Source organism: Pogona vitticeps, chromosome 4 (genome assembly GCF_051106095.1).
Source record: "Pogona vitticeps strain Pit_001003342236 chromosome 4, PviZW2.1, whole genome shotgun sequence".
NCBI classification, from domain to species: domain Eukaryota; kingdom Metazoa; phylum Chordata; class Lepidosauria; order Squamata; family Agamidae; genus Pogona; species Pogona vitticeps.
Genome location: NC_135786.1, coordinates 44,290,905 through 44,303,861, shown reverse-complemented (window position 1 = coordinate 44,303,861; position 12,957 = coordinate 44,290,905). Strand labels below are relative to the sequence as shown.

The window sequence follows — 12,957 nt, the reverse complement described above, 5'->3', positions numbered from 1 at the left end:
CTGTAGCCTAAACCAAGAGTCCCCAACCCCTGGTCCGTGGCCCAGTGCCGGTCCGTGGCCTTCCTAGAACTGGGCCACAAAGATGGATCTCTGCCCCCCCTGCATGTGCACACAGTGGGCATGTCATGCTTGCGGAGGGGCATGTTGCACTTGTGGGTGGGTGTGTCACCCTTGCAGAGGGGTGCAAGTCTGACATGCCCCTCTGCAAGTGTGACACGCCCCTCCGTGAGCATGACACAGCCACACGTGAGCACAGAGGGGCCACCCCCCTGCGCACAGAGTCCACACCCCCTAACTGGTCCGCGGTCACAAAAATGTTGGGGACCGCTGGCCTAAACCAACCTCCAGTCAATTTCTTCATGGTCCTTTCATAGGGATGTGGGTGGGGACATGCATTCTTGGAAGCTTAAGGGAAGCCTTGGTACTAATAGAACAGATGTTGTTAGGAACAGATTCCAGCAGTGTCTATTGTACACTAGAATATCTTTTTTACAGAGTTATTTTCTTTTCCCTTGTTTTTAGGAGGCATTACACCGAGAGCTGCTGCTGAAGCAGAAGATGGTGATTTTGCAGGAGCTTCTAGCTGTGTTGGTGCAAGCCGCAGATAAATCATGGAAGGTACGAAATGGTCCTGCTAAAAGTTTTACCTACATGCTTTATCAGTGTGTTGCTGGGAACAACCGAATGAAAAAGAGATACTGTATACAGTGGGGTCTTGACTTGAGAACTTAATCCGTATTGGAAGGCGGTTCTCAAGTCAAAAAGTTCTCAAGTCAAATCTGCATTTGCCATAGGAATGCATTGAAAACCATTTGATCCGTATCTGCTCTTTTCCGTCCATAGAAACTAATGGGAAGCTGCTATTCCGCCTTCGACCACTAGAGGGGGATATTTTGTGGGTTTTTTTGGGTCAAGAAAGGTTCAGGGAAGGCAGGGAAAATACAGTCCAGGCAGTACCAGGCAGTCTGAAGACTGTCTCCCAATCCACTCTCTAAACGCTGGGAGGAGTGAGGAAGCAGACAGGCACCCTTTTCACTGGCCAACAGTTAACTGAAAGTTCAAATTTTGCACTTTCCCTGCCTCCCACGTGGTTTTTTTTTTCAGTTCTTAACTCAAATCTAAGTACTTAAGTCAAGTCAATATTTTCCTATGAGAGTGGTTCTTAAGTCAACATGTTCTTAACTCGAGCCATTCTTAAGTCAAGACCCCACTGTACTCCTGTCACTCTAATAGTTCATGCACTATGAACAGAGTAAAGAAAGTCAACACTGGTTTTTCAATGGGACTGCAACTTCTAGAAATCCACAGCCAGCATGAACTGTGGCAAGGATGAGCAATACACAGCCCATGGGCCTGGGGGATCAAATGCAGAATTCCACATACACCTCAAAATTAGTTCTCTTTCTTTCTTTCTTTCTTTCTTTCTTTCTTTCTTTCTTTCTTTCTTTCTTTCTTTCTTTCTTTCTTTCTTTCTTTCTTTTCTTTCTTTCTTATGCCTTGTTCTCTGTACAAGATGTGTTTTGAAAACTTGCAGCATCCCTTGCAAGTTTTAGAAGGTCCTGAGTATTCCAAACACTCTGTCCATCCATCCGTCTGTCCATCCACCTACCCACCTCCCTCCCTCCCTACATCCCTCTTTCACTCCCTATTTTTTCCCTGTAGAGGACAAAATGAGGGGTTTTTTTTTCAGCTTAAAAACTAGGTGTTTTGCTTTTTGCAAGATTTTGCTTGCTGTGGTGTTGGCCATAGGATCAGATATGACCTGCCAAGGTCCAATGAAGGGCACATGAATCACCAGATGTCTGGAAGTTGCCCACCACTGTTGGGTGGAAATTCCAAGCGTTGTAGTCCCAAAATGCAACATGTTCAATCTCTGAAGAGTCTCATCTTTGGAATCAGGCTTTTTCTGGCCTCCTTAAAAGAAGGATCAGGTATTCTTGGGTTGAATCAGTTAGAGGTATTATACTGAAAAACTGACTGACAAGTGTGGCCACCATCCCACCTTGCACATAATGATCTCTCCTAATTTTGGAAACAAAGCAGGGACATACCGTGTTAGTGGATATATGACAAACCATTAGGGAATACTCAGGACCTTCTAAAAAGAACCCTGCCTGAAAACTTAGGTGGCTATTGCTGCCATTCAGAGTTCACAATGGACCAATGATCTGACTCAATGTAGGACTGCTTCTTCTGTTCTTTTACTGTACTGCAAGATAAAACATGTGTTTGAATTAATAAGCAGTGAATTCCAGCTACATTTCTATTCAGTGAAAGCAGCTTGTCAGAATCATTCATAGGGTGTTCCCAGTGCTGCTTAATGCTACCTATTAAAAAGATATAGTGTGGTTCTGCTTTTCTCCTCTTTCTGAACAAAGAGGAATTGTTGTTGCTGCTGTTGTTGCTGTTGTTGTTGGTGTTGTTTTGGTAGAAAGAGAAAAGGCAGAAGAAGTAGTGGGAAAACCCAACAGGTAACAGACATTTAACCCTCTCTACAAAATAAAAGTTTTCTCAGAAAGCACTCTCTGGAAGTCTTAAAAACTGTGGCCTTCAAAGAATACTTTATGCAGAAGAAAAATGCAGTAGTTTTCTGAATAGCTGAAAACAAAGATCGGCAGGGACTCTGTGAAAAGTACAAATGCTCAACATGTTCTGTTTGATCCCTTGTGGTTTGAGACTTCCGCTGTGAAATTCTTTTTTCTGGCTTTAGAGGAGCAGGGGGAAAATTGGCAGGAAATAGCAGTAAAACCCCAACTTAGCAACAGGTGGGTGTGCCCCTTGCCTGTGAGCATCTGCGTTCTGCAAAACAGTTTCCACTGCAGTTTTTGCTTTAGCTTTGCATCAGAGGAAGAATTAATCTACCACTGAGATTTCAAAAAACAGACAGCAGATCAGAAACACAGAGATTTGGCATTCAAAATGTAGAAAGAGAGATTAATTAAATGAAAAATAAGAGCCTCTTCAAAACCACAGGTGGCATGTAACTCTAGCAGAGGTTCTGGGTACTTAACAGAAGCTCTGGGTAGAGTGGGCAGCATATAAATTCAATAAATAAATAAATAAATCAAGATTTAGGAATTCTTCTCCTCTTCTCTCTGCTAGAGGCTAGACATTATATTGATGATACAGTATGAACCCCCTATCTGTGGGGAATTGTTTCCATGGATGCTGAAAACCACAGATAATAGTGAACACTATAATAGAATGGTAAATGAAAAAAATTCAGAAAAAAAGTATTTTCACCATGTCTTAACAAACTGCCCACTAGAGGGAGTCAGAGACCATGGTATGCATTCTTCAACAACTATATTACATAACATGGTTTCTGTCGCACTCAAGTGGTGAATTCTGGTAAATACACAATGAAAATATATGTTTGTAGGGTTTCTTACCTTTAATATTTTAAATATTTTCATACCACAGATAAGTGAAATAACAGATATTGATCCTGTGGATATGGGGGTCCTACTGTACTAACAGTAAGATGCAGCAGCTCTAAAAATGGTATTGACTTACACCCAAGCAAGTCTTCAGGTTCCTCAGGCAACAATTTATTCTCCTTCCTGCATGTCTTTTCCCATTGATTTTACCTTGAACAATCAGCTGTAACAATATGCACTTCTCACCTCTTATCACAGGACCAAACTATTCTAGCTTTCTGTTTTTTATGATTTTTGGGTCTTTTTTTTCTTCATTAATTGTTGAAAATCCTGTTTAAAAAAAAGAACTGCACTTTTTATTTAATAATGCTCAAGGAGGATGGGAGAGGAAAAATTTTACATTACTCTAGAGCCGACAGCAATTTTTCAGCATTCAGTGTCTACTCATAACTTACATCAGTCAAGCTTATACTGGGTACTTCAGTATGACACTTTTATTGGGCAATTGCCCTTCCTCATTCAGATAATGTCATCTGTCTGTAACCCTTTCAGGTTTCCTCCACTTCTTTCATCTTCATTTCTCTCATCTTCATTTCTTTCATCTTCATTCCAAAAAAGGAATTTGCTGCAGTACTTCCAAGGAGTGGTGGTCCTTCTCCATAGCACCCTTTAGAGAACATAAAGGCCAGTAAGACTACCCCAGGCAGGAGGCACCACAGCAGCTTCCATTATGGAATATTGCCAACAGGAAGCAAGTCAGGAGCTAGCCCTGAAGCTAGGCCCTGTGAGTGAAATGTAGGCTGGAACTTCCAAGATCCTGCTGGGCAATTCTTGAAGAATTCTGGAAGTGGGAATCCCAAAAATGCAAATGACATATCCCTAAATTCTTATGACAGTTACACACACACTGGTAACATCCCGCATAGATTACTGCAATGCGCTCTACGTGGGGCTGCCTTTGAAGACGGTCCGGTGACTGCAACTGGTCCAGAATCGAGCTGCGTGGCTGTGAGTGGTGTGGCCGCTAGGGAACATATCAAGCCGATTCTGTTTAAGTTACATTGGCTACCAGTTGCTGCCCGGGCCCAATTCAAAGTGCTTGTTTTGACATATAAAGCCCTAAACGGCTTGGGCCCTGGATAGATCTAAAGATCTAGCCAGGGGGCCCTTTTGAAAGAGCCGTCCCTTAAGGAGGTAAGAGGGATGGCTTGTATACAAAGAGCCTGCTCGGCAGCTGCCCCCAGATTATGGAATGCCCTCCTGAGTGAGATTTGTCTGGCGCCGACACTGATGACATTTTGGCACCAGGTCAAAACCTTCCTGTTCCAGAAGGCTTTTAATTGAAATAATATTACCTGTGGGTCTGATGGCAATTTTTATATATATTTTAATTTTATTTTAATTGTCCTGAATTTTTATTGTATTTTAAATGTTGTAAGCTGCCCGGAGACCTTTGGTTAGTGTGGGCGGCATATAAATTAATAAATTAATAAATTAATAAATTCTAGGATCTCTTGGATTTCAGGTAAAAGATGTAATGCCAAACATGTTCATGTCTGAAGAAGTGGATATACAGTATGCACAAAAGATCATGTTGAGATATAACAGTCTTTCAGGTTATATAACAACATATGTTGATATATAATTTTTTCTTTTTTTTTTTGATAAACATTTTCATATACTGTAGTTCTGAGGATCAAATTAAATATTACTTTAACTGTATGTTTAACAATCACACCGCTTTTTAAAAAAGACTTTCCCAGTTTTCATTTAGACCGTAGTAGCCAGAGATTAGGCACTGTTTCTTATGTTTTTGAATTTAGTGGAGATTGGGACAGGTTGTTTATTCTTTGTCATTGCCATAGAATTAGATCATGCTTAATTTTAGATGTGTTGTGCCCATCTGCTGGAAAAGAGAAATAGTGCATGCCTCCCTATTCCTTCTTGTTTATGTTTCTTCATTGATAAATCTTTGTAACTTAATGATCCAAAATTTCTGACTTGATTTTTCTCTCAGGGTCAGTTAAATGAAGATAAACTCAAGTGCAGACTGGGTGTTTTGGAGAATCAGCTGCAGATCTGTGCCCAGGTAATGTCTTTAGATCAAAATAAAACATCAATTGATTCCATTTTTTGAGACTACTCTGTTCTCCAGATTGGATGTGGCTTACTAGACTTCCTTATGGACAACCATAAGGAACAATGTCAACATCATCAAGGTGCATTAGTTCACAAACATGGACTAAAGAGATTTCAAGGGTGAAAAGAATTCAGTGTATTGCTCAGCATGTTTGAGTACACTGAGGCCTGAAAAAAAGCTTTGATGTTGAAAAACACTGACCAAAATACATGCATGAAGCAGCAATAAGCATTATTTTATGTGAAATATATGAGGAGGCTTCCACATACTTCTTCCACAAGTAGTACAAAAAACAAACATGTTTTCTACACCTAGTTTGCAATTTTAGTTGGTGTAATGACTAAATGATGTTTGGAAGTGTTTTGGCTCTGGTGGTTGGCTCTAATTTATTTCAAAGTAAACATGATTCTAAATCAAGTCTATCTAAAATGCTGTGGTATTTCTCATACAGCATTCACCAGTTTTGTTGTTTAGTCGTTAAGTCATGTCCAACTCTTCGTGACCCCATGAACCAGAGCATGCCAGTCCCTCCTGTCTTCCACTGCCTCCCGGAGTTGTGTCAAATTCATGTTGGTAGCTTCGATGACACTGTCCAACCATCTGGTTCTCTGTCATCCCCTTCTCCTCTTGCCTTCACACGTTCCCAACATCAGGGTCTTTTCCAGGGAGTCTTCTCTTCTCGTGAGATGGCCAAAGTATTGGAGCCTCAGCTTCAGGATCTGTTCTTCCAGTGAGCACTCAGGGATGATTTTCTTCAAAATTGATAGGTTTGTTCTTTTTGCAGTCCAGAGGACTCTCAAGAGTCTCTGACATATAGATTTCTCAGCCGATAGATAAGGTGGTCGGGCACTCCCATTTCTTTAAGAACTTGCCATAGTTTGCTGTGGTCCACACAGTCAAAGGCTTTTGCGTAGTCAGTGAAGCAGAAGTACAGTACATGTTTTTCTGGAACTCTCTGGCTTTCTCCATAATCCAGAGCATTTTAGCAAATTGGTCTCTAGTTCCTCTGCCCCTTTGAAATTCAACTTGTACTTCTGGGAGTTCTCGGTCCACATACTACTGAAGCCTACCTTGTAGGATTTTCAGCATAAACTTGATAGCGTGTGAAATGAGTGCAATTGTACGGTACTTGGAGCATTCTTTGGCACTGCCTTTCTTTGGGATTGGGATGTAGACTGATCTTTTCCAATCCTCTGGCCACTGCTGAGTTTTCCAAGCTTGCTGGCATATTGTCCTTTATCATGTCCATCTTTGCACAAAATTTTCCTTTAATATCTCCAATTTTCTTGAACAGATCTCTGGCTTTTCCCTTTCTATTATTTTCCTCTATATCTTTGCACTTTTCATTTAAGAAGGCCCTCTTGTCTCTCCTTGCTATTCTTTGGAAGTCCGCATTCAATTTTCTGTAGCTTTCCTTATCTCCCTTGCATTTTGTTTCCCTTCTCTTCTTTGCTATTTGTAAAGCCTCGTTAGACATCCACTTTGCTTTCTTGCATTTCCTTTTCTTTGGAATGCCTCCTGTACAGTGTTACGAGCTGCTGCCTCCTGTACAGTGTTATGAGCTACTTGTAACTTATGACAGCCCTAATAGGGTTTTGAAATATGTAGGATACTCAAGAGCACTTTAACACTGCTATCACCAGCTGCACCCCATGAGTTTTCATGGGCAAGTTTCCTGAGTCCTCACCTGACCCTCTGTCCACTATATCATACTGGCTTTCTGTCCACTTTTAATTTTCCATTAATAGGATTCAAGGAGAAACTCATTTTTTACAAATGAATTCAGTTCATTGTTTGCAACAAAAAAAAAACTATCCCTAGCAGGATCTTTCACTTGTTAACACATCCTATTCTTTTCAAATGGATTGGATCCAGACAAAGTCAGCCAAGGTTTAGCCCAATTGAAATAGGTAGGACTTAGACTTATGAGATTCCAATGGGACTAAGCCATGGCCAGCACCCGTATAACATTTTTAAATCATAAATCCTTCTCTTTGTCTTCGTTGTTTTCTTCTTCAGAATTACCCAAAGCGAAGCTTGAAGAAGATTCTCCTGGATATGGAAGATCAAAAACAGAACTATGAGCAGAAAATGAAAGAATCTCTTCAGAAACTACTTGAAGAGAAATTGCAAGCAGAAAGGGAACTGGAGAATACCCAGGTAGGCATGGAATTTCAGCCTTGAACCTGTACATTCTTGTGCAGAATCTACACACTGTGCTTCATGTGAGGCCTTACATACTGGAATCTTGTTATGTATTAGGTAAGGCGCAGGGCTGAAGCTCCAAAGCAGCATCAGAGAATCTTCTTTTCAGAGCTTGAATAATGGTTCTCAAGTATATCATTTTGGTTCCCTCTGCTGAAAACATAATCCGAACTACATTATTCAGTGGATGAGAAAGGTATTTACATTTGGTTGCAACATGCCAGAGCTCACAGGTCTTGCTTTGTTACACCGAACATGTTACCCCAACCCATCCTGTTCCCAGTTGTTTATGCCTCTTCAGAGAGACATAAAAACCCTGTTGGAAACCACTCAGAAGCATATTTGTAGTGAGGACTGAATTTGCCACAGAAAAATAAAACAGATGGAATAAATTGGCTATCCTAAAATACATGTTACAGATAATACATCACTGGAAATTGAAATCACATGGTTGTTCCAAGGAAATGAATTCTGTGAACCTTTGTGTCTGAATAATCATACTTGTAAGTGAAGTCCATGTTTAGCTCCCAGTGGTCAACTCTACAGCAAAGCAAGCTAATTTGTAAACTACAGGACATGTGAAAATCTTCCGTGTTTCAGCACTTGACAGATTCTCTCTTCTAATGAAAGACTATCTGTAATGTATAGTTTGACTCACAGAGACTAACTCATAGAGGCTGCACATCAGGAGGTCCCTGGTTCACAACTCAGCCTCAAAGCCCAACAAGGCATACGTACAGGTCTTACATGCAGGACAGGAAAGCCCTGGCAAGGGACAACCTTGCCTTTTTAATGCTAGAAATGAATGGAATGGATTAATTCTCTGATTTAATTTTTCAGCATTCTACATCTCTCAGACAAACCCCCCCAGAGAGCAGGTGATCCACAATCATGCATATAGTGACCCACCAGCCTGAGGATGTATGGATTTATTTTACATTTTGCTCTGAAATCTGGGCACTCCATCTTTTGGGCAATGAAACACAAAGGCTGCTAGCAGCTGTTTTTTCAACTTGGCCCACTGCTGAGTCATTCTTACTGTAGTTATTATTAGTTTAGCAATGTCCCCTTTGCTAATGGGATAGACACCACTTGCAAAGTGTAGCAAAACCATTTTTCTCCTGACCGTGCTGTAGTGGGAATGTTACCTGTGTGATGACAGCAGCCACAGTGAGAGGAAAGATAAATCTCTTTCCTTTCTGCACCACCTTGCAGAAAACAACAGGCCTGTCCTGTGCTACATTCTCTGAGCCGCTTTTTACCCTGCAGTTGAAGTTGCTTTGGAATGTTTAGGGGTGTGAAATTATCTGAAGAGCTTCATAGTCTGACAAAAGGTTTAACCAGTCTGGATCTGAGCCCCCACTGGTGATATTTGTTTTCTTCTAATGAATAACACATATATCCAATATCATGTTTCACCTGTCATTTACCGTAGTTTGCATCTAGAACTATATGTTTCTTCATCTTCCCACTGGATGGCAGTATTTAGAAAGTTAGGGCATAAAATACTGGATAAGATTTCAGTTTCCTAATGAAAGAAGGTCTGTTGGCAAGAGTGTTTGAGCTTTTGATTTGGACATGCCATGTTTCCGCGAAAATAAGACAGGGTCTTATATTAAATTTTGCTCCAAAAATGCATTCGGGCTTATTTTCAGGGGATTTTTTTTTCATTTACCATAATCTACATTTATTCAAATACAGTCATGTTATCTTCTGGTTGCACAATGGTGGAAGGTGGGGTTTCACTTGAGGCTTATTTTTGGGGTAGGGCTTATATTACGAGCATCCTGAAAAGTCATACTAGGGCTTATTTTCAGGTTAGGTCTTATTCTTGGCGAAACAGGGTAGCTCTCCTTCTAGCAGAAACCTGAGTTGTTGCTCTGTCAGAGAGACACAGGAGTACTGACACTAACGGTAGGTATTGTGACTTTAATAATAATTCTGTGCCATCACATTGATTCTGACTTATGGTGGCCCTTTTCAGGGTTTTTTAGCTAGAGAGTACTCAAAAGCGGTTTATCATTGCCTTCTTCTAGGGTGCCCTGGGACTATGCAGCTTGCCCCAGGGTACAGAGAGTGGCTCTTCTCTTGGGGAGGTGCAGTGTGGAACTGAATTCCCAGCCTTTGGCTCCATAGCCAGATACCTAGCTGGCTACTAACTAAGGCAGTGTGAAAGTATCAAATGTCTCCAGGTCTTCTTAGTTGCAAAAATCTAGGTAAAACAAAACTAATTAGAAATCAGTCTAAGGCAACATATCTGTGAATTCCACAGACAGTCAAGAATAGACAAATATGATCAAGTAGATAGAATTTTTTTAATTAATTACATAAAAGTGAAAATTGTGCCTTTCAAACTCATTATAGTGAACACACTATCTTCTATCTACCTAAAGCTGAACTCGTCTTACAAGAGATATCGGGCCATAGGGTAAAACAGATTTCTCTATAGTCAGCTAAAATCCATCTGATCCTTTCTCCATGGTTTATCCTGTGAGTCAAAATCAGACATCTAATGTTTAAGGCTATTATCAAGGACACTAAAATATTTAATTTTGTTAAATTGTCCATTATTGAGCTATTTTTAAAATCTTTCATTGAATGTGAAGCATTGGGTCACAGAGCTAAACTATATAATACAGTTAACATGTCATTAGAAGCAGAATTCCCTTAAGATGAAAAGACTGTTTCATTATCTAACATAAGCTTGCTTTTATCCACATTTGGCAAATTAGGCTAGTTTTTTTTTTTCATAATTAGCCTGTTTGGACAGATCATGGCTATGTGTGTGTGTGTGTGTGTGTGTGTGTGTGTGTCTGTGTCTGTGTCTGTGTGTGTGTCTGTGTGTGTGTGTGAAGGATTTGTATGCCTGGAGAGAAAACATGTATTTGCCTTAATATGTGTTCTGACCCAAAGTCTACAGTGCATGTTTGTTAATTCTGGCAAGGACATATTTCTCAGACACTTATTTCTCCTCTTAGAGATCTCTCGCTGTTACAGAGGAAGACTGTACCCTCTGGAAAGAACACTACAACACATTAAAAAAAGACTGGAGTCTGTTAACTGAAAAGCACATTGAACTAGAAAACAAACTTCATGTACTGGAAAACAAACTTGAGGTAATTTTTATTTTCTCTTTGTTCTCTATTACTGTACTTTTCTTATTTTTTTTATTAGAAAATAAGTTACACAATCAACAAGGAATTTGTTTCCAAAAGCCCAGTTGCTGAAATTAAATCAGAAACATTTTTATCAAAATGCTAAACTTTCTCAAGAATTGAAGGAGAAAGCTATTTTTAATCTGAACCGGAGTGAACCTATCGAATGAAGACACTGTTATGTTAAGTTGTATACAAATTCAATTGATCCAATGGATCTGCTCTTGTTGGAACTAAGAATTGGATTGAATCCACAAACCCTGTATTTAGATTCAAATGTCTCAGATTTAATTTCAGTAGCTGGGCTTTTGGAAATAAAATGCGAAAAGCATTTTAGGTGCTTTGATTTTTTAAAAAATTGGATAGAAAATCTTTATAAATCTAAAAATCCAAAAAGAATTTTTGCCTTCCAGAGATAAATTGTACCATTTTTAGGTGGAATGCTACTCAGCTATGGCAACGCTGACCAGGATTTTCTAGATATACTCAGAAGTCATTTATCAGTTTTTCCTTCTGGTGGTGCTCTCAGTCCACGCAGCTTGCTCAAGGCTTCACCGACTTTTCTTTCACAAATCCTAGTGGAAAATAAAACACTCTTCAACCAGCAGTCATTTATGGCAGAGGCATGTTGCCTTGCCTCTGCTAATAAGATGAATACTAAAGCCACTGGTGGCTTAACTTTTTCTCTAATGATACACAATGACCAAAGCTCATTTTTAAGAAGCCACAGAGACCAGTGATTTTGGCAGATGATTTATATGGCTGATTTCTCCCTGCAGTGGTCAGACACCCAGAATTCTCAGCTGCACCAAGCCCTGCAGAATTTGGAGGGCGAACGTGCCAGTCTCTATTCAAGGATTGATAACCTACAAGACGACCACAGGGTTACAATGGAATGTCTTAGTGCCATGGAAGGTAAGATGTTTGAAAAAAAAGCAGGAAGCTGAATTGTGGCAATATCTATAGCTCAGGCAAAGGAGAATATGGTAAAATCTGAATAAAAAGCAGACAAACTTAGAACTAGCCTGCTGTTGCCAGTATGATTCCTGTTATTAGGTATTGATGAATTATTCTGTAGTGACGAAGGGCTTGGCTAGGCAGCTTTTCTGGAGTGAGCTAGAGTGGGCTAAATTGGGTCACAAGTTTAGGTAGAGTTCTGGTATGCCATTTGGTGAAATCTTTGTTTTCCACATTGCATATGCTGCTCAAGCAGCCCTATTTGGCCCACGTCCTTAAAGAAAACAAACAAAAAATCCTCCTCCTAGCTCCTCTCCTGTCTCCTTCTTCTTCTGGGAGGAAGCTTTCAGTTTTTCCCCCTAAAAGGTACAGCACCACAGTGCTGCTCTAATAGCTTTTTTTTTTAATTGCTACCTTTCCCTGCCTTTCAGCAGAGGAGCAGAGGAAGTTTTTAATTTCCCAACATCATGAAATAGCTATGCTGTCTTCTTAAGCCACTGAACAATATTGGGAAACTGAAAGAGGAAGGGAAATTTTAAAGCAGGCACATTGGTTCAATCCCAGCAATTGAACGTGCTGGAAATGAACCAAAATGGAGCAATCCTACCCACACCTAAAAACAAAAGCTCCTGATAGGGACCCAGAAAGATACAAGTAAGAAGGCTTTGGGGATGGGCTGGCTGACACTGGCACATGCATTATCTGATCACGGGCAAAAGGAGCGAACCAGGCTGTCTCAACAACAGACAAAATAGCAGGACCAATATTTGTATCTTCATCCCCAAGAGCTGATTTCAAGTGTTGGTTGGAAAGTTTGGGACACAGCCTATTTGCAGCTACAGCAGTGAACAGTAAAGGCTGCTGGATTGAAAGGTACCACTGATTCAAACTCATCTTGTCCATGAAATAGTTATAATCCATTGGTTTCCACTTGTACGGATGGAGGTTCAAAATTTCAGGCAAGTAATTTCCTATATGCATTTTGTGGTGGTTTACTAACATGGAGGTTGATACCACATATCTCCTGTAACACTTATATCTTATGCTCTAGTGCCCTCTTTGAATAACAGGAAGCCTGCCTTAAGAAGGCTAAAACATGCCCCCCCAACCTTTACACTGT

General features: G+C 40.3%; 1 protein-coding gene across 19 annotated transcripts in view; it reads left to right on the top strand.

Annotated features, from left to right (window-relative positions):
• TRAF3IP3 (TRAF3 interacting protein 3) overlaps positions 1–12,957 on the top strand; it is a 45,116-nt gene that overhangs the window by 20,528 nt on the left and 11,631 nt on the right. For all 19 annotated transcript variants that reach the window (XR_012086262.2, XM_020780642.3, XM_020780641.3 and 16 more), the window contains 5 exons: positions 523–618; positions 5,398–5,469; positions 7,540–7,680; positions 10,704–10,841; positions 11,660–11,795. Coding sequence is in view for 18 of the 19 variants with exons in the window: in XM_020780642.3 (XP_020636301.3) it covers positions 523–618; positions 5,398–5,469; positions 7,540–7,680; positions 10,704–10,841; positions 11,660–11,795 (583 nt within the window). In the remaining variant the exon portion in view is untranslated. The remainder of the gene's footprint in view (positions 1–522; positions 619–5,397; positions 5,470–7,539; positions 7,681–10,703; positions 10,842–11,659; positions 11,796–12,957) is intronic.